Source organism: Terrapene carolina, unplaced genomic scaffold (assembly GCF_002925995.2).
Source record: "Terrapene carolina triunguis isolate 2854851 unplaced genomic scaffold, T_m_triunguis-2.0 Scaffold136, whole genome shotgun sequence".
NCBI lineage: Eukaryota > Metazoa > Chordata > Testudines > Emydidae > Terrapene > Terrapene triunguis.
This window is the reverse complement of record NW_020664487.1, coordinates 2,655,828-2,680,040: the sequence shown is the minus strand read 5'-3', so window position 1 is coordinate 2,680,040 and position 24,213 is coordinate 2,655,828. Positions and strand designations below refer to the sequence as shown.

At 42.5% G+C, this 24,213-nt stretch overlaps 1 protein-coding gene across 1 annotated transcript in view; it reads left to right on the top strand.

The window, feature by feature from the left end:
• FRAS1 (Fraser extracellular matrix complex subunit 1) overlaps positions 1-24,213 on the top strand; it is a 185,924-nt gene that overhangs the window by 67,581 nt on the left and 94,130 nt on the right. Inside the window, exons 22-27 of the mRNA XM_029911919.1 lie at positions 598-742; positions 1,337-1,603; positions 2,729-2,813; positions 6,887-7,213; positions 13,362-13,515; positions 21,096-21,274. Coding sequence (XP_029767779.1) covers positions 598-742; positions 1,337-1,603; positions 2,729-2,813; positions 6,887-7,213; positions 13,362-13,515; positions 21,096-21,274 — 1,157 coding nt within the window. The remainder of the gene's footprint in view (positions 1-597; positions 743-1,336; positions 1,604-2,728; positions 2,814-6,886; positions 7,214-13,361; positions 13,516-21,095; positions 21,275-24,213) is intronic.

Genomic DNA, 24,213 nt, shown 5'->3' with positions numbered 1-24,213 from the left:
AAACTCATTGCTGACTAGGTGAAATCAGATTGAGAATTAAGGAATAGGCTATGCCTACCCTGGAACCCACTTATGGTGAGTTTGAATAGAGTGAAATTCCACCAAACAGCAACTCTGGTTTTAGTGAACCTCTACTTATGACATTTGCCCATAATAAAAATAACATTTACTGTTATGTAATAGATCCACTCTATTATAGCTTTCTACGGTATGTTCGGATTAGCTAGTTGTGCAGGATCTGAGTACACGGCCAGATTTTTCACATGTGCGAAGCTAACCGTGGTTCCACTTAAAACATTCTTCTGTTTTGAACGATTGTCAGTTTGAGAGAGCTTCCCTATGTTAAATGGGGGATACTAGTAGAACCAGCAATGAATCTGACCCTAGTAAAAGCTTCCTACCAAGGACACCCACTCTCTGTGTATTTGTAAATGGGTGTGTTAGCACTTGTAGATACAGTTCGGGTCATTTTTTACCATTAGGCAAGGTAGTAATGGGAGTAGTTGTTTCCTAATCTAAGAACTGGGACACCTGCACATATCAGTTCTTGCATTGTTTGTGGTGGCTAATGAGCTTGTGCCTTCCCATCCATCTCAGCTTGCCCCGGGGGATGCTTGGAGTGTGACAATGCCAGTGAGTGCCACCTCTGTGATGCCACCATGTTTTTGAAGAACAAGCTTTGTGTTTCTTACTGTGGTCATGGTTTTTATGGCAACACCAGGACCAGAGAGTGTGAAGGTGAGTTCCTCCCATGGTGGGTCAGGAAACTTAACTGGTGTTTTTCTGACAGGTTTATGGGTCTAGAGGTAGCATGTGTTTAGTAGTATTTTTTAAACCCAAGTTTTGTACAGACCCTCCATGTTGTTCACGGACTGGCTATTAGAAGGAGCAGAAAGCTAGTTCTCTGTAATGTTTCTTTTCAGGAAAATGCATGCAGCCGGAATTCCAAGTAAAGTTAATTTGTATAGTTAGGGATAATTCTCTTCCCTCAGCCCCGTCTCCCATCATTAGTGGATACAGAATAAAACCCAGGTGGGAAAAATACATTACTGAGGCAACAATAAGACATAGCATTTTATATGTACAAAGCACCGTGTAGACACGAACTAATTAATACCCCTGTGGGGGAAGGTCAGTAAGGGTTGTTATTCCCGTTTTACAGATATGGATACTGAGATAAGAGTGACATTAGGTGATTCTGGTGTAGTATCTAGCAGAGGGCAGCGGCAAACATGCACATCTTAGGAGGACAGAGAGACAAATAAACATAGCCTCCGATTATGTAGTGAGAGCATGTCTTATGTATTCATGATGTTTTCCCCTTGTTTCTAGCCAGCACAGATACGTCTGTTTCCCAGGTGAATGGTTCACTCACAGTAGGGATTGGTGGGGTAAAGCCACTGGACTTGTCCTTCATGGATGCACGTGACCTGGGTGACCGAGATGGAGAGCTGCTGTTCCATGTGGTCAGCTCTCCCACCAATGGCAGGCTAGTGATTGTGGAGAATGGGAAAGATGTGCAACTGGACAAGGGTGACCACTTCAGTCGGAAGGATGTGAAGGAGAAGAGAGTCCGCTTTGTGCACAGCAGAGAGAAATCCAGGTGACTGAGCGTGTCTTTGTTTTGATCTCTTGGCCTTGCAAAGATGGATGCATCTTGAAGAGTTACTCACTTGTCAGTTGGCAGAGCGCTGTAACTGCTTTCTGTGAGGTGCATTGCAATGTTTTCCGTCACTGCGCCAAAGCTGCTGTGCCATGGTATCACAGACTGCACATTTCCCTCCGTGTTTAGAATAGCAGATAACTCTGATCCAGCTCCCATTTAATTGAATGAGAGTTTGCTGTTGGATTCAGTGGGAGCAAGTGTAGGTCCTATGCTTGGGATACGGTGATGGTGGTGGGTAAATGTTGATATTTTAATGGTGGTTGTGGTATTTAGTTATCTGATACCTACAGGAAAATATTCAAATAATTATGTAGATCCACATCCCAGCATGACCTGCGCTCAGCCACTGCTGACATCATGCACTCAGTTTTGAGGTCCTGACTGTATGTTCCATTACTTCATGTATAGTACCTGGGAGTGTTCAGATCCGAAATGTTTGAGGAAATTACATCTACTGACTGCCACTTGTATGTGCCAGAATGAGACCGAGCGCCAAATTCCACACTCGGTTACACCACCTTGAAACCAGAGTAAGCTCTAGTGTGAAGGCTGGAATCAATGGAGTTATTCCAGTTTTACACCTGTGTAACTCAGAGCAGAATTTGGCCCATTGTTTTCAATAATAATTTTGCACTTTCAGAGCACTCTTCCTGTGAGAATCTCAAGGCACTTAAAAATGTTAGCTAATTCTGAATAGATAAGGGGCAGGAGCGTGTGGTTTTCTATTGAGCTAGAGAGTTCTTTCTGCGTGGTCTTCAAAAAGTCACTTACGTGCTTTTGAAAATCCCACCCAGTATTCTTTAATGGAGACTAGTTTATTGAATTTTGGACATACTGGCTTACTGTGAGTAATAATAGGCAAAGGGAAATTGGAGTATATTATGTACTGCGAATGCACTTCACTAAAGATACTATATAAACCTAATTGCAGAAGTATTAAGTTCACCTGCCACTAATCTATGCATTCCTCTTTGGATATATAGTATTTTATCTTTCTTCTGTTCCACGAGCACATTTCGTCCATTAATAATAATCTATTTTTATGGGGGGGGACTTGTTTAGGAAAGGTCAGTTTTCCTTGAAGGTCAGCGATCAGCGGTTCTTCTCCCAGTTAGAGATGATCACCGTGCAAGCACTGTCGACACAGGTAATATAACAAAGCTGAAGAAATCCCTGATATTTTTATATAGATTTTAAATGTACAAGAGAAACTTGGTATCTTGTAACAATAACCAATGAACCTGAGTAAAACTCAGTCGATGTGAATTTCTTCAAGCCAAAGAGGTTTTACCAGAGACACACAGGACTGGATTTTCTTCTCATTTACACTGGTGTGAATTAGGAGTAGCTCCATGTAAATTAATAGAATTACACCATGTAAAAACAGTTTAAGTGAGAACAGAATTTGGGCCACTGAGTACTGTGGTGCTGGGCACAATTACTGTGGTATAGCAGAACAGCAGCTCTTCTAAGGTTAAGGTTGAGAGTCACTTACCGTTTAAAATATCCTTACGGTTCGTGGATGATCTAGTCCGGGGTAGGTAACCTATGGCATGCGTACTGAAGGCGGCACGCGAGCTCATTTTCAATGGCACTCACACTGCCCGGGTCCTGTCCATTGGTCCGGGGGGCTCTGCATTTTAATTTAATTTTAAATGAAGCTTCTTAAACATTTTAAAAACCTTATTTACTTTACATACAACACTAGTTTAGTTATATATTATAGACTTCTAGAAAGAGACCTTCTAAAATGTTAAAATGTTTTACTGGCACGTAAAACCTTAAATTAGAGTGAATAAATGAAGACTCGGCACACCACTTCTGAAAGGTTGCCGACCTCTGATCTAGTCCTTTATTGCACTGCAACTGAGTCATTATTGATCTCTACAGTCGAATCTTTTGCACTTGAGAGCCTGTAGTTAGAGAGTCTGTTTCAGGGCTGATGATTAAGTACACTAATAGGAACAAACAGAGCAAAAGAGCTTTCTAAATGTCTCTGTAGTCATTTATGTACCCCTTAAATCGCTCACCACTTTTACTCATGTTGAGTTTATAGTCCGTGTTCCCATTGTATAGGATTATTTTACTATTATCATTATTTAATATCTATAGTCTGCTGTTGCCTAGAGGTCTCAATCAAGTTGGGGCCCCATGGTGCTAGGTGCTGTACAAACATATAGAAAAAGACGTTCATGCCCCCAAAGAGCTTACAGTCTGAAACACAAAATATAAAAGGTGGATGAGAGAAACAAGTATGTGAAAGGAGGACAGGGTTACACAATTAATTGGATGTTTTAGCACAGATTAGCTGGGTGCGCAATTCTTAACCAATCAGTAGTGGTAATCACATTTTATACTCTTATGGGATCTGATTCTCATTTAAACAAAGGCTGTTTTACCCCACTCTAGCCAGTGTAAAGGGGAATGAGAATCATTAACTTTAAGGCCTCTTTATACCATCAAAGCAGTGTAAATCAGCCTTAGGGTTACTGAGAATCAGGGCCATAGTCTTTTAGTGTTGACTCTTGTCTGCCTGCCTCCGCACCCTTAATCATAATGAGTCATTTCAGAAATATATAAAAGTTCCTTTAATCTCTCCAGTTAGGCTCAGATTTCAAGGCTGTAGTGTTGTGTTTTAGGCTAATTATGTAGGACTACAACTAGCTGCAACACAACTCCAAAGCAGAAATGTTGGCACACTGGACTACTGACATCCTCACTATGATTGGTGACCATTTTATTTATCTATTTAGTGTTCCTGGTATGGAATAAATCCTCCAATTTGAGTCATTTTTTTCTTTTTGGGGGACACATAGTCTCTTGATCCTGTGAAGTCAGTAGGAATTCAGCATCTCGCAGGGTTGGGCCCTTAAACTTGAGGATTTAAAAAAAAAAATGTGATTGTGTTTTCTTGCTTTTAAGCATTATTTTCTGTGTGGGTTAAATTAATACCTTACACAATAGGTTACACAACTCAACAGTGCTCCTTACAATAAAGAACTAGATAACTAATTTGAAACTGGTAAAATTTGGACTGTAACCGGACTTCTTCCCAGGTTGTGTAATGTCTTCAAAATAGAGGTTGGGTGCCCCTTGGCCCTGGAGTTAAGGCTGTTGTGTAGCCAGGTTGGTCCAATCTATAAATTGAATTTGTTTTCCATAAAACATACGTTTGAGCATTATTTGGTGGCCTGGTACTTTGCGCAGCAAGAAAATATTTCATTACAGGCCTAGTCTTGCAACTGTTGAAGTCAGTGGTAGAACTCCCATTGGTTTGAGTGGAAGCAGAATAGAGATTTAGGTGAGCTTGGATTAGAGGTTTGATCCAAAGCCTATTGAAATCAGTTCCATCTCCATTGACTCCTGAGGGTCAGGCCCTAGGGTCTGTGTCTGTACAAGCACTTCATACAATAGCTGCGGTGAAGAGTTTAAGAATGCTCCTGACTGATTCTTTTGGAGACAAATGGGCCAAATTCAGTCCTGGCATAAGGAGACATGATTCTGTTGACTTCAGTGGAAGTTGTACCTACTTATGCCCACGCTGAATTTAGTCCAAAGTCTGTGATGCTCAATTCTCATTTTGTCTGCTGGACAAGAGATCAAAAGCCCAGCCAAGTGGAGGTGGGTTTTTGCTTTATTATTGTTAAGACTCACTTCTTCACCAGCCGAATAACAAAACCCTGTGCATTCCCATGTTACTCCATTCAGTCACGTCCACTGAGAAGCTTTACCATAAGCGGAGGCCTCCCAGCCATTAGGATGTTCCATGGAATCATTTGTGTGCATGAAGCCATCACTTTAGTTTTCTTTTTAATTTGCATGTCAGGGAATAGATAAGTACCCATAGTCTGTATCGTGTGCGTTTGCAATGATGTTCCTTATATGACAATATCATCGGTTTAATAACGTTTGTTTTTGAGGAAAAGAGTGGGTCTGAGAAGAAGAGGAGCTGTTCTAAAAACAACCCTGATTTCAGCAGAGGGATATTAAACTAAGATTATTATTTAGTTGTATTATGGTTGTGTCTACAGGTTCCAACAGGGGTGAGGGCCCCATGATGAAAGGCACTGTACAGATACAGAACAAAAAGATAGTCTCTATCCCTAAGAGCGTACAATTTAAAGTAGAGGACAATAGACAACAGGTGGAGACAACCTGTTTTCTTTGGCTTTGGGTTTTGATTAGAAAAAAAATCCCTTTTCTAAAGGTTCATGTTGCCTGCTTCCTAGATAAAGGGACACTTGAAACCTGAAGAAAACACACTTACACAGATACGTAACCGGTTATAATGAAACAGTGTTATATGCCTTTCCCCTAACCTGTCTCTGTCTTGTCTAGTAGATTTTAAGCTCTTCAGAGCAGGGACAGTCTGCTGCTCTGTGCTCGTACAGTGCCTAATGCAAGGCGGCCCTGATCTCAGTTGCTGCCTGGGCACTACCGTAATAAATATGATTAATAATGTTGCCATACCACCTGGGACTGAGATTTCAGTTGATTACAAAAGCGAAGCATGGTTGGGCCTGGTCATTACCTGTATGGGAGACCTCCCCGGAACGCCTAGGAGCTGCAGAAATGGGTAGTGGTGAATGCAATAGGTGGCACTCTTCTCTTGGGTTACATCTAGAGCCATTACCCAGTATGTGCAAGAGGGGGCGGCATTGTCTGTTCCGTGAAGTTTCAGTTCGTATTTTTATGTATGTTTTCCTCCTCCTCATAGTCTTACCTCGATAGGAATGATGCCTTCTCCTTCTTGGTCATTGGGCAAGTGAGAGGGTTGTAACTAGATGCTAGGGCAGCTCCACCAAAATCAGGGGGAAAAGAACTTGAAGTCTGTTATGGCTCAGAGTTCCCACTGACTTTAGCAAAACCAGGCTTTGTCCCTGGAGGTTCTTATCGAGCTATCCAAGTAGAGCAGCAAAGGGGATACAGACCGTGAGCAGGTAACTACACTGCTTTATGCATAAAGGTCCTGAGGCTTTTTGTTCAGCTTGCTGCAGTGTGAGAATCCCACCTTCTTATGTAATTAAATCTGTCTAGGTAGTCTAAGTTCTACCCTTCTGGGGAAACGTGCAGTTAGTGAATCTTTCTTGTTTACAAATCAGGGCTTTCCAGCACATGAAGGGAATTAATCTTCCTACCCCACACCTTACTTCCCAGACTTCCATCACCATTCGAGCACTGTGGTTTAGCAGACAGCTAAGAGCTGGTTTTATGTTTCAGGCCCCATATGTGCTAAGGAATGAAGTCCTCTTTATCAGCACAGGGGATATTGGATCAATAACAAACGTGTTGCTTGATATTCGAGACAATGACAATCCCCAGGATGTAGCGGTGGTGGTTTTAGATCCTCCACGTCATGGCCAGCTGGTCAAAGCTCCAGGGGACACAGCTTCTGCAGCCCAAGTATTCCATCTTGATGACCTGGCGAATGGACTCCTACGTTATGCTCACGATGGTTCTGACAGTCGGGATGATACGGTTCTTCTGCAAGTGAACGATGGGCACCACTTCCAGAATATCCTGTTCCACATTAAGATTTCTCCAAAGGTATGTACCTTTCTGCAGTGGCCAAGCTAGTAGTTTATAAAAGCAGTATATCTGGGGGGGAGGTTAGAGACCAGACATTGCTGACGGGGATGTGGCAAGGGAGGGGCAAAGCGGTAGGTTGGGTTTGCAAAAATTTTTCTGTTGATGTTTTGGTTTGTAGACCCAGAATGGTTCCACTTTAGTGGTTCAGCTTAGCTAAATAGTTCCTGTTTCAGTTCATCTCTAGCTTCAGTTTGAGAGTTGAAAATGCACCATTCTTTTTTGCTGTGGGAGCAATGGACATGTGAGAGGAGGGGAGCCTGACTCTACCCTCACTCCCTGGGAGGAAGGGGTGCAGAGAGGCTGGTCGCAATCAGCAGGCAGTAGTGTGATATTGGACATGGGCCAAGTTCACATCTGGATCCAAACTTCCCTCAAAGTCTGAGGGTGCACTGATCGGGGGATTTGGGACAGCAAATTATAAAATTAGGGGCCAGAGGCAGAGTTCTGATCCAGATAAGGATTCAGACTTCCCCAAAGTGTGGAGGTGGTTGGGGTTGTGATTGTGATTGTGACTGGCTTTAAAGCAAGTTATTCATTTGACCGGAGGTTAGGTTATGTAGCTAGGTAACATCAGTGGAGGAGTATGGAAGAGAAAACAGAATAGCTTGGTGTTTGGAAAAGAGAGCTCTTCTGTTAATTCCTGGCACAGTAAGTTAGTATTACGTAGTCAATACTCAATTGTGAGAAGAGTGAATGCATCTGGAAAATGAATGGATCTCAGGAAACTATCAGGAAAAGAAACCTACATAAATTAAAAAGCTTAGTTAACAAGGTGTTTGATTTGCTGACTTCAGCTTTAAAGGGATGGGGAGGTATTGAGTGTAATGGGTTCATGGCTGATCAACATCCCAAAGCTATCAAGATCACTGAAGTTTAATAAACTTTACTTAGTACTTGACCCTTCTTAATATTTGGTAATGTTCCTAGAGATATTTGAGAAGAAATCCCTACAATTTAACAATTATTATTGTTTATTTTAATTTAATTCTTCCATTTTTATTAAAAGCTGGATGTTCCCACCTGTAGTAGTGTTATTCCCATTCTAAGTACAGGGAATACTGTGGCAAAGAAAATTATGGTGCAGTATCTATTTTAAAATCACATTACTTAAAAAAAAAAGTAGAATGCACTGTGGAAGACAATTTGTATGTCAGACACTAAGATTTTGTAACAATCATTTCAATAATGTGTGGTGTTGTCATAAGATAACAGTCTTCAAAAAGTCAAGGATTTGTCCACCTGAGAAGAGGTCAGATTTGTGCAGTCCTACTATTGTGTATTGTGGAAGCCAATAATTACAACGGACTTCCCTATATAATTTTGGCCAAGTTGCTTAATCTTTCTGTGCTAATGGCACAGCTATTCTCCCATTCTTTTGTCTGTCTTGAAAATTGTAAGATCAGATTGTAAGGTCTGTCTCTATGCATACGGGGTCCTCTTCTCTTCTGAGGCTTCCGGGTGGTACTATAACGTAAAGAATAAAACTTAGTTGTGTGACTCGAGCGCATCCATCTGATAATCAGAAAAGACTTCTTCAAAACTACTGGTGATAAGTCGTTTGGGCTCCACCAGAATTAGAGCAGCCACCCCCATCGTGTCTGTGGATCAGTTCCCTTTTGCTACTTCCCCAGAGCACAGAAGTTAGCCCTCAAACTAACAGAAAAAGAATTGTTTGGGTGCCGCTCAGTTGTTGAAAGTGCCAGGTTTTGTAGCAAATGACAATGAAGGGTGAATTGCTGAGTATAGTTTGTTTTATTAGCCAATTTCACTCTCCCTTGTCTCTGGTTCTTTTCTGGACTCATCCTTTGCAACATTTAGCTACAAAGAGCAATGAAGGCAGTGAGACAGAAATGAGAGCAGAGCAGGATTGAGCATGAGATAGGGCTGGCAGGTGCCCAGTTTCTGCCTTATCCTAATTATCACCTTTCTGCACTAGCCTTGGGAGATGAATTGGATGCAAGGTTTATTTCAGAAGAGGTGCTGTCTAGACACACACAAGACTTCTTTTTTCTTCCTAGTTTTCATGTTGTTACAGATTCTGCTGTAACTCTAGCTGTAGGGTACTTTTTACCCTTGCTTCTAATCTAAGTACATGAGGCTTATCATAATTCAATGCTGTATGATCGCATGTGCTATGTCCTCATTTGAAAACATTTCTAGGATTTCTATTACATTGGCTTAGAGAGTAACCTTTTAAGGTTACATCCATAGAAGGACCATATTATTAGAATCAAAACATGAAGTAAGGACCAATGATTCTTTCGAGTATTATGTAATTGAGACATTGGCTCATCCACTCCCACTGAGTTGGTTTTTGCAAAGTATTTGCTTGAGTGCTTGTGTTTGCTGATAGCCTGATCTTCAATACACCGGACCCTCGCTAGAATGCCCGTCTATATAGCGCAAATTTGCATATAACGGTCGCAGACACGGATCCCAAATTTAATTACTTTAATTGCAATTTATTTTAACACGGTCCCCACGTTAACGCAGTACTGCGCATGGATCCCAAATCCTGCGTTCTAGCGAGGGTCCGGTGTATTTGTAAGACCCCCATCCCAGAACTACTGGAGCCTAAATGGTTGGCCTCATTTTCAAGAGCACTTAGTAACGATTTGCATTTCTGTATTGTGCCCTCTGGCCATTTTAACTTTGATGTGGCTGTTGGTCCTGCCACTAATGATGTTCTATTGGGAAACAGTGAGCCCACACCCTAGAAAATGTGCCATCTGGCAACATCAGATCAGCCAAAGTGGGGGTTAGACCTGGCTGCATGTTGTGTGTTTGTTGTAGGTATCAGCCTGGGAAATGGGATATGGAACCCTTTCCCTTCCAGGTAGCCAAAAGATACTTAGATCAGATGGTTGTGTGATGTTCAGTGTAGTAAGGGCTGATAGTCCCGGTTCATTTCGTAATGGATGAGTATCTCCGGTGGGCAGTTTCAGCAGGTTGGCCCAGATTTGAACGGGCATAGAGACTGAACTACCTTCTCACCACTAGGGGCGATTCAGCCAGGTCGGGGTCGAGGCACATTGGCAAGGCAGTGTGGCGGAAGCGTGACCGGCAATAGCCTGTGCTATACTTGCTGAGTGGTTAAATAGAGAGGACTTTAGTCTTCAGGACTGCTTAGTACTCACAAAAGTGCGCATGTGTGCGGGTGCGTTCTCTCTCTCTCTCTCTCTCTCTCTCTCACACACACACACACACACACACACACACACACACACACGAAATGTCACTATCAGCCTTACCACCGGTAAACAAAAATCGGACATGGTTCCAGTTGTGTCACTGACCTGCACGGGAGAACTGACTCTGGCCTAACTAAAACTTGTCACTTCCAAATAAAAGGATTAGCAAGCAAGAAGGAACCTTTTGCTGAGAACATTTTTATTAATTAGTTGGATCACAGCATCAAAGCCAGCTGGGAATGTTATTGCAAAATGACTGACTGATTTATTGTGGGGAATGAAGAGCCCTTCATTCATTCATCGCTTGGAAACGAGGAGATGCCATTGTTGCTCTGGAACTGTGACCTTGCTTTTAATTAACATTTTCTTGGAAATTTTTTCTTCTCATACGGTGCATTTTTGGCCCTCGCCTCAAAGTACTCTGAAGCACGGCTGCTCTCTCGCTTCTCCCCTGCCATAATAAATCTGGTAATCTCTCTGACCCTTTCAAGCTGGTAATTTCCTGCTGCTGATTTATGCTTTGATGTTAAACTCCATAAGTGCCGTGGCATCACTGACACTTGAAGACGGAAAGTTGCCATGGGTATTGTTAGGGTTCTCCTTAGCTGGCAATCAGTTCTTTCTTACTTCTGCTCAATTCTTTTAAAGAATAAAGTGATCATTTGTCCTAGGGGAAATGCTGATCCTAAATGATTTAAAACTTAGGACTACATGACATTCTGATTTTAAAAAATAGCATTATGCAAAATCAATATTAAATGGATTAAAATTTGATTGGTAGCTCTCAAAAAGTAATTGTAAATGGGGAGTTATCATACAATGGGGATGTTTAAATGGGGACCTGCAGGGATCGGTTCTTGGTCCGGTGTTAGGGTGACCAGACAGCAAATGTGAAAAATCGGGATGGGGGGTAATAGGAACCTATATAAGAAAAAGACCCCAAAATCAGGACTGTCCCTATAAAATTGGGACATCTGGTCACCCTATCCAGTGTTGTTCAATATTTTTATAAATGATTTGGAAGCAAATATAAAATCATTGCTAATAAAAATAATAATAATAATAATATATGGAGATAATACCTATCTCATAGAACTGGAAGGGACCCCAAAAGGTCATCGAGTCCAGCCCCCTACCTTCACTAGCAGGACTAAGTACTGATTTTGCCCCAGATCCCTAAGTGGCCCCCTCAAGGATTGAACTCATAACTCTGGGTTTAGCAGGCCAATGCTTAAACCACTGAGCTATCCCTCCCCCTCCTTACTTATATAAGGTTTTACATAACACAAAACTTGGTGAAGCGGTAAATAATGAGGACAGTTAAGCTATACAGAGCTTGGTAACTTGTATAAGTTGCTTGGTAAACTAGGTTTATTTAAACAACATGCAGTTTAATGCAGCTAAATGCGAGGTCATACATGTAAGAACCAAGAATGTGGGTCACACTTACAGGGGGACTGTAGCCTAGAAAGTAGTGACTGAAAAGGATATAGAGGTCCTGGTGGATAACCCAACTGAAGAGGAGTTGCCAATGTCATGCTGTGGCTAAGAGGGCTAGTATGATTCTTGGCTGTAATGCAGCGCAATATCGAATAGACGGAGAGGAGTGTTATTACCAGTGTATATGGTATTAATGAAACCATTACTGGAATACTGTGACATGTTCTGCTGTCCGCACTTCAAGAAGGATGTTGAAAAATTGAAAAGGTTTCAAAAAAGAGCTACGAGAAGTATTTGGGGTCTGGAAAACCTGCCTTACAGTGGAAGACTTAGGAAGCTCAATATATTTAGCTTATCAAAGAGAAGATTGAGGTGACTTGACCATGGTCTATAAGTACTTACATGGGGAGACAATTTTTGAGAGTAGAGCACTTTTAAATTTAGTAGACAAAGGTATAATGAGGTGGCTGGAAGGTGAAGCTGGATGAGTTCAGTCTATAAATAAGGCACAGATGTTTAACAGTGAGGGTAATTAACCATTGGAACATTTACCAAGGGATGTGGTAGATTCTTAATCACTTGAAGTCTTTAAATTAAGAGTGGATGTCTTTCTCAAAAATCTGCTCTAGCTAAACCACAAAATATGGGCTTGATACGGGAATTGCTGGGTGAAATTCTGTGGCCTGGGTTATGCAGGAGGCCAGATGAGATGATCATAAGGGCCTCCTCTGGCCTTAGAGCCTATTAATCTAGGAACTGACTTTGCCTCGGGATAAATTTGGCTCCCAAATATTCATTTTCCAGTTGGAAAACTTCCTCTGCCACAAATAAAGCGGGGCAGAACAGCAGGTTTATGTGTCTCCTCCAGACACGCTACCACACCCAAACTCCTCAGTCATTTTAAATGAGGGTGTGGTTTATAACCATCCTCAAAGAAGTGTGTTTGGGGAAGGGATTTAAAGAAGGGAGAGATAGTCAGACAAGTATTCTAGTCCTGGACAAAGGTTTTAGCAGTGGAGATAGTGAGGATTTTTCACAGTGTCATGGAGATTAACCTGACAGGAGAGAAGCTGCAAAGGGAAAGGGAAGCAGATGCACCAGGACTTGAGGACCAGGAAGACAGTCCTGTTTAAATGAAGAGGTGAAAAGGCCACTCAGAGAGACAGAGGATGATGGTACAGGAGAGGATTAGGGAGGGAATGACTTGAGATCAGGAGGAGTTGGACAAGAAGAAAGTCACAAATGGGACTGAAGGAGCAGAAAGTGGAAGGTGAGAGGGAAAAGGAGGTGGGAAATGGAGTTGGTAGGGCAGAGAGCTTCCCTCTTTGAAGCAGATGAGAATCAAAGAGTCAGCTGCATCATGTGTTCTGCAATATTCAACCTCATCCTTCTTGTTTAAAAGTTTGTTTATATTGGCCCATTATCATTGCTCTTCAACCAAGCCTCTGCTGCTTTTCTCCCCTCCTTCCCCGCAGAGTGATAGAGGCCCCCGGCTGGTTACTAACCCCCTGGTGTGGGTCCCAGAAGGAGGGATGCTGCAGATCACCAACAGAATTTTGCAAGCAGAGATGCCTGGTGCCAGTGAATCTGAGATAACTTACACGATCATCAAGGACCAGCCAAGATACGGTAACTTCTTGTAGATCTTTTACTACCAGGGGACATTGCGGTTGTGCTGCTCCTTCTTCTCCTTCCCTGGCGTCTCCCACCCTTAACAGAAGTGCCGGGTTCTAATTCTCTGGGAGTCAGGCGTGCTCAGCACTGACTAAGGATATTATAATTTCATGGTATTTCGTACACATCAAATGTCTTTGAAGAACACAGTTAGTTATAGGGCTGTGTTTAAATACAATCAGCTCTGAATACTTGCATATGATGTCCAAATCCCACATCTGGCCAGTTAAAATGGGTGCGTAGGCTTGTAAAACAGTCATGGCTAGATTCCAGTCTGAATGCCCAAATGGTGGGGCTGCACATTCCGTTTCATTGTCCATGTTTGCAGATTCATTGAGGTCAATGCAGTTAATACGGAGTTAGACCCAGATGCTCAAAGGTATTTAGGCGCCTAACTCCCATTGATTTCAGTGGAAGCTGGGCACCAAGTATCTTTGAGGACCTGGGACACACACCCTCATGGGAGCACAATGTCACCCACTGTTTGTCAAATGGTAACATTATGTGATGCAGTGTCGTCGTAGCCGTGTTGGTTCCAGGATATTAGAAGGACAAGGCGGGTGAGATAATATCTTGTATTGGACCAACTTCTGTTGGTGAGAGAGACAAACTCTGTGTAAGCATGAAAGACATTATCTCATCCTCCTTGTGTCTCTAATATCATGGGATGAATTTTGGCTTAAGAGCAGCACAGAGTAACATATATCCTGGGCACATCTGAGCAAAAGCCCACTGAGGACAAAAAAATTCATTTCTTGATTATTTTGTAATGAAGAGGTTCATTGGTACGAGCTAAATTGCTGGTATTGGAATCCTTATATAAGCCTTATATCTCTTAATTCCCACTGTGGGCTCTGCTCTCTGGGGGGCTGCATTCACAAGCAGTCCACAGTCTGCAGAAAGGCAGGTGTTAAACGCATTCTACGGGCTGAGGGGAAGGGAGGGTGGTAAGTAATGGGATTTGTGACTGAGGTACAAATTCGGAGAAGCTAGATGGGAAAGAGAACAGAGCACATCAGGCTGGAAAATAAATATGAATAAGAAAGAAGAATGGTCATTTCGCCATCAGATGTACTGTTTGATTAACAAGGACACATAATCTTTGAACATCCTTTAGACCCAAATGAAACTGTATTGTTGTTTTAATTTGCTGAACCAGATCAAATTAGAAAGGGTCACTTTAACAACACAGACGCTGCACTTCTGCCTGTTATTCTTAGAGTAGGTTTAATTCTTAAACAGCTGCTGACACCTCACAAAAGATGTTGATAAAAGCAGTGCTATTGTTCAGTTCATATTTACATACACCCCATATTTTCTGTGGGTAAGGGGTGTGTATCGCTTTTAATCATTTGAAATATTTGTATGAAAACAGGAATTTTGTCTTTAGGAGTTCATTTCCCGCTGCCTAACCCTAATTTGAAGTTATAATCCTCTGGTTGTATCATCGTAATTATCTCCGCAACAACTATTTGCGATGATATAAACAAGGTTTATGGCTTCAGATTAGGAATAAACAGCAGGAGCCTTTGATCTTCAAAGTTTTCTATGAAATATTATCCCTGGTAGTAATAATAATAATAATTAATAATCTAAGAAAAAGCAAGGAAATACAGAAAACTGGTCCTGAGTAAAAACGGATCAAAAGAGGACTCCTGTACAAGCAGAATTCCAGATCCGTGAAACTTGTGTGCATTTTCTAGTCTCAGCTTATTGTTGTTCCAGGCCAATTAGAAACGAACCATCTATGTATTTATATTTGCTGATGCTTCCTTATGATTTGTGGGGGAATAGCAACACCAGGGACTAAATCCTGGCCCAATTGAAGTCAGTCTCAAAACTCCAATTGACTTCAGTAGGATCAGGATTTCACTCCAGGTCTGTAATATTATGGGAATTGGGCATCCAAAGGGACTGACTCGTGAGTAAAGGTATCGGAATCAGGCCTGTCATTAGATTGAAGGACCATGCTGCTAAGGGAATATTAATGAAGTTGTCAGTGTGTGACGGGGTCGCCGGATACAACCTGGACTGTGGGACGGCTGAGCCCTCTGAACTCACCAACCTGGGCTGCCGCTCGCACTGTGACGCTGATGTCAAGCTATAACACTCTGATCAGCACTGCATTTACACCGACATCCACAGGCAGGGACACACTGAACTGAGTTACATGGATGATGTCCCAGCCACTCATGAATCACCAATAGAGAGGCTCCAGCCAATTCCCCCCCCAGCTCCCCAGCCTTGCACCCCAGCACTGTACCGTCCTGCACTGCTCAAGGCGTCCTTGGACAGTGCAAGTTCATTAGTTCGCCGCTCCCTCAGTGTTGAATGGACACACGCTAGCCTTTGTAAACTGAGCTGAGACTTCCCGAGCACGTCAGCCAAATCACACTGTTTTAGGTAAAATATGAAACGGATTTATTAACTACAGAAAGATAGATTGTAAGTGACTATAAGTGGTAGGCCTACAAGTCCGAGAGAGTTACCTTAAGAAAATAAATGTAACATGCCTTCTAAATCCTAAACTTTTAGTCTAAGCAAGAGTTGAACCAAACAATGTCTGACCCTGGTACAAGCAGGTTACAGTTCCTCAGTACACAGGCTGGGACTCCCTTCCAGCCTGGGACCACCCTTCCCCAGTTCAAAGTCTTTGTCTTGAGACATTCTTTTCCAGGTGTTGAGTTGGGGGGGGAGAGGCTAAGTGGTGATGTCATTGTTTCTCCTTTTATATCTTCTTCCTGCTTGCTAGAAAGATCCTTGCTGTGACGTGGTGGTTAGGCAACCTCCATTGGTCAGGCAGTCTCCGTTGCATACATACTCTCTTGAGAAGTCTGTGGGATGGCCCTTGGGAGAGTGGATTCCCTTTAATGGGCCATCAGCACGTGTCTGGCTGGTCCTCTGTTGCAGTTGAGAGGTTGGCTGTGGGTGTCTTCCAACCTCACAATATATTTCAGTAACACACATTGCTATACTTCATAACTGCACGTATAATGTAGCACATACAATCCAAAAGGATATTAATGTTCACCAGATCAAGACTTTTCAAATGATACCCCCCAAGGCATGCATTGTACAAAACCTATCATAATCATGTCATAAGGATGAATATGGGGGTTCCAGGGTGCTACTTTGAGGTACAGAGTGCCACATAGTGATAAAACAGAAACACGATATGCCAGCCTGCGTTTTTTTATTACTCAAACATCATTCGAATGCGATTTTGGGAAATGAACTAAGAGTTTAAAATGAATATTTTGCAAAGCAGAATTATTATTTCTACAAAAAGAGCTAAATAATTTATATGGGTTTTGATTGGTAGCTACAAGGGATATTTTCAAAGGTCAATAGAGAGGTGGAATGCACAGTTAAATACAGATTATTCAGTGGGATGTTGGAGTTTGCTATCCGTGCAGACTACATTTGTATCCATGAGTACTAAAACATAGGGTGATGTGGAATTATTAGCACAGATTATATGTAACTCTAAAACAAATGAGTAAAATTAAATTTTGGGGACCAGATAGGTCCTCAGCTGGTATAAATTACCCTAGCTCCATTGACTTAAGTGAAGTCAGGAATACTGTGTCCGGTTCTGGTGTCCCCAATTCAAGAAGCACGTTGAAAAATTGGTTTCAGAGTAGCAGCCGTGTTAGTCTGTATCCGCAAAAAGAACAGGAGTACTTGTGGCACCTTAGAGACCTACATGCCCCTCTGCCATGTACATTGGCCAAACCGGACAGTCTCTATGCAAAAGAATTAATGGACACAAATCTGACATCAGGAATCATAACATTCAAAAACCAATAGGAGAACACTTTAACCTGTCTGGTCATTCCATGACAGACCTGCGGGTGGCAATTTTGCAACAGAAAAGCTTCAAAAACAGACTCCAACGAGAAACTGCTGAGCTGGAATTGATATGCAAACTAGATATAATCAACTTAGGCTTGAATAGAGACTGGGAATGGCTGAGCCATTACAAACATTGAATCTATCTCCCCATGTAAGTATTCTCACACTTCTTATCAAACTGTCTGTACTGGGCTATCTTGATTATCACTTCAAAAGTTTTTTTTCTCTTACTTAATTGGCCTCTCAGAGTTGGTAAGACAACTCCCACCTTTTCATGCTCTCTGTATGTGTATATATATCTCCTCAATATATGTTCCATTCTATGCATCCGAAGAAGTGGGCTGTAGCCCATGAAAGCTTATGCTCAAATAAATTTGTTAGTCTCTAAGGTGCCACGAGTACTCCTGTTCTTTTTGTTGAAAAATTGGAGACTCGTCAGAAAAGAGCCCTGAGAATGACTAAAAGATTGATAAACATGCCTTATAGCTAAAGACTCACGGAGCTCGGTCTGTTTAGTTTATCAAAGAGAAGGGTCAAGGATGACCTGATCACAGTCTATAAGTACCTACCTGGAGAAAAGAAGCTTGGTGATAGAGGGGTCTTCATTCTAGCAAACAAAGGTATCACAAGAGCAAATAGCTGGAAGTTAAAGCCAGACACATTCAGACCCTAAATGAGGTGAAAAATGTTAACAATGAGGATAATTAGCCATTGGAATAATTACCAAGGGGTGTGGTGGATTCTCCGTCGCCGACCATTTTAAAATCAAGATATTGGATGTTTTTCTAAAAGATCTGCTCTAGTTCAGCCACAGCTATTACACGTGATGCAGGAATTAATTCAGGGAAATCCTGTGGTCGGCGTGGGTATGTTTACACTGCGCGGTAACCCCAGGCTCTGACTCCGGTTTGAGCCCAAGACCCCTTAACATCCACACACAAATCAGTCTGACTCAAGTCAGCAAGCACTCGGGACCCTGGTCTTAAGACCCCACTAGGAGGGTGGAACAGAGCCTGAGTTACGCAGTGATTCAGGTTGAAGCCCGGTCATTTTGCAGTGTGGATGCAGGTCAAGCCATACACTGAAGGTCTGCATAGTGCAGTATGGATGTGTTAGCATGGCTGTGAGACCCAGGTGTAGTGGTTGCAAAGCCAGGATTACAATGCAGTATGGACACTCGAGGATGGGGTTGGAAACACCAAGTCTACAAGCTCGGGTCCCACAGATCTGGGCTTAGTGTGCAGTGTAGACGTACCGTGTTATACAGAAGGTCTGACCAGATGGTCACAATGATCCTTTCTGTCCTTAAAATTGATTAAACTATATGTGCTAAGGATCCAGCCCTAGAACTGTATACAAAATGTGATCTAGAACCCATTAATATGAGGGAAAATCTCTATAATGCTCCTATTGCAATTAACAGAAAAACTGTTATTGAAGTCAATGGTGCAGGGTTGGGCCATCATTCTAGACATGCGACCAAGTTTTGTTCTGAAGTTATTCAATATATACCTGATTTACCAAGTGTGTGGGTTTATTTAACCCAGGTGTTTGCATTTTGAAATAATTCAGAAGTTCTAGATTAAATAGACATCACAGCAGCCCTATGGGAGTAGCACTGTCAGTTGCAAAAACATTTGTAAGAAGATACCGAACAAAGGAATCTACACCTTCAGCGAAATGGAATAATTTACTTTAGTGTCAGAACGGATGCAGGGTTAGGAATGCATGAATCCCAAGAGAACCTCCTAATACCCATTCAGAGATGATGCAAAGACATTTAAGATCACATGGGTTTCTTATTTGATTACCAGTTAGATATCATCTACTTTTTAAAGATGTTTTATCATTTTGATAGTGTCTTTTTTCATAAGGTTTTTGTTTGATTTGTTTGTATTTATATATGAGATTTTGAGCAAACTTTGAATTGTGTTGCTCAATAAAATAAATAAAATATTTAGGACCAAGATTTTGATGCCCTTTCAGTGAGTAGCACTTGACTCTGTGTAGTCTCATGGAAGTCAGTGGGGCTACTCATGGAGTAAAATGTTGTTCAACACGAGTAAGGGATAAGACTCTTCTTCTATATGTATCTGGAGGGTCAAAGTTGATCAATAACAGGATTGATCCTCCAGTGATAAACATTGTCATGGCTGCATTGAACCCAGTGGAGATAGGAAAATTCACATCGGCTGAGGATCTCTCTGGCTGTGTGTAAAAGCTGATATAAACAGAATGTTTTCTGTGTGATATCAGGGGATCTTTAAACTGAATATCTGAAGGACATAAATCCACACCGTGTAGAGGTCAAGCATAGGGGTTTATTACACACAGGGCTGGCGGAGTGTCACCTGGCTTATTAGGCTCAGAGACACTGTCAATCAATTGATTACAATGGAATATATAGATTTTCCATGGGCGGGGGAAAGTGACGGGGTAGGCAGTTCCACACCCCGGGATAGGTTTTGCAGCAAGACAAGATAGCACATTAGCCAGTGGTTAAAGGGTTACATAATGTCTCCGCCCATGGTCTCAAGTTAGCAAGTTAACATTTAATTAATACTTTGATAAAAGTTTATTAGTATAAAATTATATATATGTTGAATTCTGATTTGGGGTCCATAGGAATGGAGCAACTCCTTTGATTGTCCAACAGGTACATTCCTAGGGGTTAAAGCAAAGAAACAGTGAGAGTATATGACAATACAGATTGTCTCCTTTATGTCTTAAGGCAGGGTATTGGTCCCTTGGAAGAGAGGTGGAAGGATGCCATATCTTATATTGACATGTGCCCATTTTTCATAAACTCAAGGTTGGATCTGTGGGAAGACTGTTTTCCCTTCAGGAGAAATACAATAGGAACAGGGATCCTTTGTTCAATTTGAAACATTGGATGAAACATAATTATTCAGTTATTGCTTCAACATCTGGCATTTCTACTGACCAAGCATATCTTAGCAAAGGCAATGTTATCTTGTTTATTTTGCTTTTCTCTTAGCTAATCACTATTAGGTAGGCCTCTGGTCTCTTAACCAAACTCTGGACTTTGGGTCTGAAAAAGAGCTGGCCTAATCCATATACCAGGTTGTTATATAAAATGCACATGGATTTTAACCCTTCAATATTATTCTGACTAGACGCTATAGATTTGCAGATTTTTTACATCAGCTAATAATGCTGGGTGTTTGAATGTATTAGTTCGGCATTTCTATATGTGCTCAATATTTCCATTTAATGAAATTAGTAAAGAATAAAATTATGGGGTTAAAAGGTGCACAAAAGCATCAAACAAACTGGGCCAGAAAGAATTCAAGTGCACTCCATATGTTGACACAAACCTCTCTGTACACATAGGAGTAAGTAGGGCGGTCTAGGAGCAGTGTACTGACACTTGGGAAACATGGGTTTGGTTGCTGGCTCAGCCATATGCCTCCTACGTGACCCCTGGAATCTTCCCTGTGCCTGTCACTCATCTCCAGAAATGGATTCCCCTACTTCCCAGGGGTGTTCGGAAGCTGGTGATTTTGGAGTGTTCTAATCTAGAGCCAGACCAGTAAACAGAAGAGGCTGCCAGTGGGTGAAGACTTTTTTCCCTTTGAATGCACATTGGTTGTGGGGAAGGACGCACACTCCTCCTTGTCTCATGCATGACCTCTCCCCGTTCACCTCTGCTTTCTCAGGGGAGGTGGTTCTTCTGGTTCCAATGCCAGCAGATGGCCCAGCTGACTCATGGCAGCGTCTGCCTGATGGAAGAGCCGCCACGCCAACCACCTCTTTCACCCAGCGGGACGTCAACGAAGGCATTGTTTGGTATAGGCACTCTGGATCCCAGGCGGAGAGTGACTCCTTCTATTTCCAGGTACTGCCTGTCTTGCCATCTGTCCTAGAGCAGCTTTTATTTTCCTCTGGGACTTATTCTGTTTGCTGTGCCTTATCCATTATCAGGATCAATATTGGTGCCTGCTGACCAACAGGTTTAATCATAAAAAGGCTCCCTGTAGGTAGGACCAAATCTTAGTCTTAATGCAGGTAAAACTCCCACTGATGCTAAAGAGAGTTTTGTCCGACTGCAGGATTTGGCCCCTTGTAATGACTGCAGTAGTAGAGGTATCCATCTGCGGAGCTGATTTATTAGGCTAACTCTTGTATGGTGATGTTGACCTCATTCGGAAAGTCACAGACCACATTGCAGATCTAGGGAAAATTGCCTTTCAAACGACATACCAAGGGACTGCCAACTCCTAGAAGTTTGTCTGATTCGATGTCCATCTCAAAGAGGAGTAGACTCTTGAGAGGAAGTTTAAATTGCACCACTCCAGTAGTGATATCCTGCTGGTAGCCTCTCTAGGCAGGAGATGGAGGAGTAAAGTCATTAAAAAGGTGTGAGAGAATGACCCAGAGTGAACAGGTGCACAATGGCTTATACGTGCATGGCCTGGCTTAGGACTGCCACGAGAATGAAAACAGCAGACTCATTACAGCATTGGCCTCCTAAACCCAGGGTTGTGAGTTCAATCCTTGAGGGGGGCATTTAGGGATCTCGGGCAAAAATCTGTCTAGGGATTGGTCCTGCTTTGAGCAGGGGGTTGGACTAGATGACCTCCTGAGGTCCCTTCCAACCCTGATATTCTATGATTCAGTGTGCCCAGAGACTGATGCTTGCTGGGGAAGTGATAGTATCTGGATCTACACAGAATATTTGTTGTTTAAAAATGCTGATGCTCAGGGCACTCCACTTTTCAGGAGCCCTGTGACGGAGGTTTTCATGGAGTCAGTGTTGGTGCCTGGGGGAGGTCTGGGACTGGCGCCCAGGCAGACCAGGTTTGGAAGGGAATAGGGCGGTGGGGAGGCGTATTTTCCCCACCAGCCCCACAGACATCGCTAGAAAGACATAACCCAGCTTATTGAACTCTTATCTTTCTGTAACCTCTTGTAATAGGAACCCTCTTCCAAGATAAGGAGTTTCCAGGGGGCAGCTGTGCCTTAGGCGATGTCCTGGGAATGACTGAGTGGGGAGCAGAAGGAGGGGAAGGAAACAACACTCCATGAGGAGATGGTTGCAGAGTGTTCCACTGCCCAGGCCTCCTCCCATATGTCTATCTCTGTATCTGGGTGATTCATCCCTGAGAAAAGCATCACCTCGAGATTTGCTGCTGCAATGATGGAGGTGTGGCTCACGACTCCAGCATTAAGTTCTGTTTTGCACGTAAAGCAGGGATTTAACATCTTTTGTTTTGTATGAAAAATGCAGCCTGCCCTCCCCAAACGTACTGTGCTTACTCTGAGCAGCGAGTGGATTTTTTTGAGAGTTGAGTTAGATTTGAAAACACCAAGGCCAAGTGCCCATCTCTCTCCTAGGGTTCCCTCATGTAATCATTTAATTTTCATAATAGACTGCTCCTCTCACTCCATCAATAAATGTATATATAGACAAAAAGGCACAAAATACACCCCAGCAGCCATGATAATAAAATAAACCCCACCTTCCCAGCAGGCAGAAGGATCATAAAATCCCTCAGACAGTACCTTGCATTTTGCTTGGGAAGTTTAACAGTCTCCCATAATGCTAAGTCAACATGAACATTTGCATGCAATATTTGTCACATTTGGTTTACAACCTAGAAGCTATTACTGACAGGCAATTAAGGTAATTTCTGAAGTAATTAACATAAGTGATAATGAGGAAGTTGAGAGTGCCAGATGTTGAGCAAGCTAATCTTTAATTTAATTGCTATGTTGCTGTTAGGTCTATGCCGTTTGCATGAGTCAGACGTTTGTTTTTAGTTTCTTGGTGCAGTGACAATAATTGATGAGGAGCCCTATAGGGAAAAGAAGCTACAGAGTGTGGTGTCACATCAGAAGATCATAATACATCTGTCTGAGTGCAGAACAGTGGATTGTGACTTCCTAGAAAAGGCAGGCGTATGTGTTTTCAACAGCGCTCTGGGAATTGTAGTTCAAATGACATCAACATAAACAGACCCTGTGAGTGACTAAAATCATTTCGGTTTTACTCTTTTAGGCCCCAATTCCGCAAAGCGTTTTCATGCACGTTCTCAACTTGAAGCGGGTGTTGAGTCCATTCTTACTCAGCAAACTGTTTTAAGTTCTATTGAAGTCAAGGACATACTGGGGCCTAATCCTTCCCTGGTGTTGAGGGCCGATGTGGGGTGCTGAGCAGGGAAGGCAATGAGAGCTGAGGGCGGTTGCCGACTTTCAGGATTATTCTAAGCTTTTCTAGTATAGTTTTTACACTATGTTTTAGTGCTTTTAAATTTTTGTAAAAATAATTTTGCTGGATCCATGTGTTTATAAAAAGAAAAAAAGAAGAAGCAACTGCAACTGGACTGTGATGAGTTAGATATTAATTTCATCTTGGTATTGGGATGGTGGTATGGATCATCTTCCAGTGTGGAGCACAAAGTCGTCTTGTGCAGCCTTAACCTTGATAGTATATTGTATCAAAGCCAGGGCCGACTCTGGCTTTTTGGCCGCCCCAAGCAAAAAAAAATAAAAAATAAAAACCTGCGGCGCGGCCGGAGCGCGGGTACAGGGGGACCAGCTGGAGGGGGGAGCAGGTGGGAGAGAGAGAGAAGGGGGCGGCCAGGGCTACAGCGGGGGCGCTGCCAAGCGGCCCCTCCCGCTGCACCGCCTCCTGCTGCAAGGGCTCCGCTCCGGTCGGCGGGGAGGGAAGGAAGAGGACTGCCCTGCAGGGCGCTCTGGTTCTCCGCGCCGCCGCCCCCTACAGGGCGGCCGGAGCGCCAAAAAAAAAAAAAAAAAAAAAAAAAAAAAAAAAAA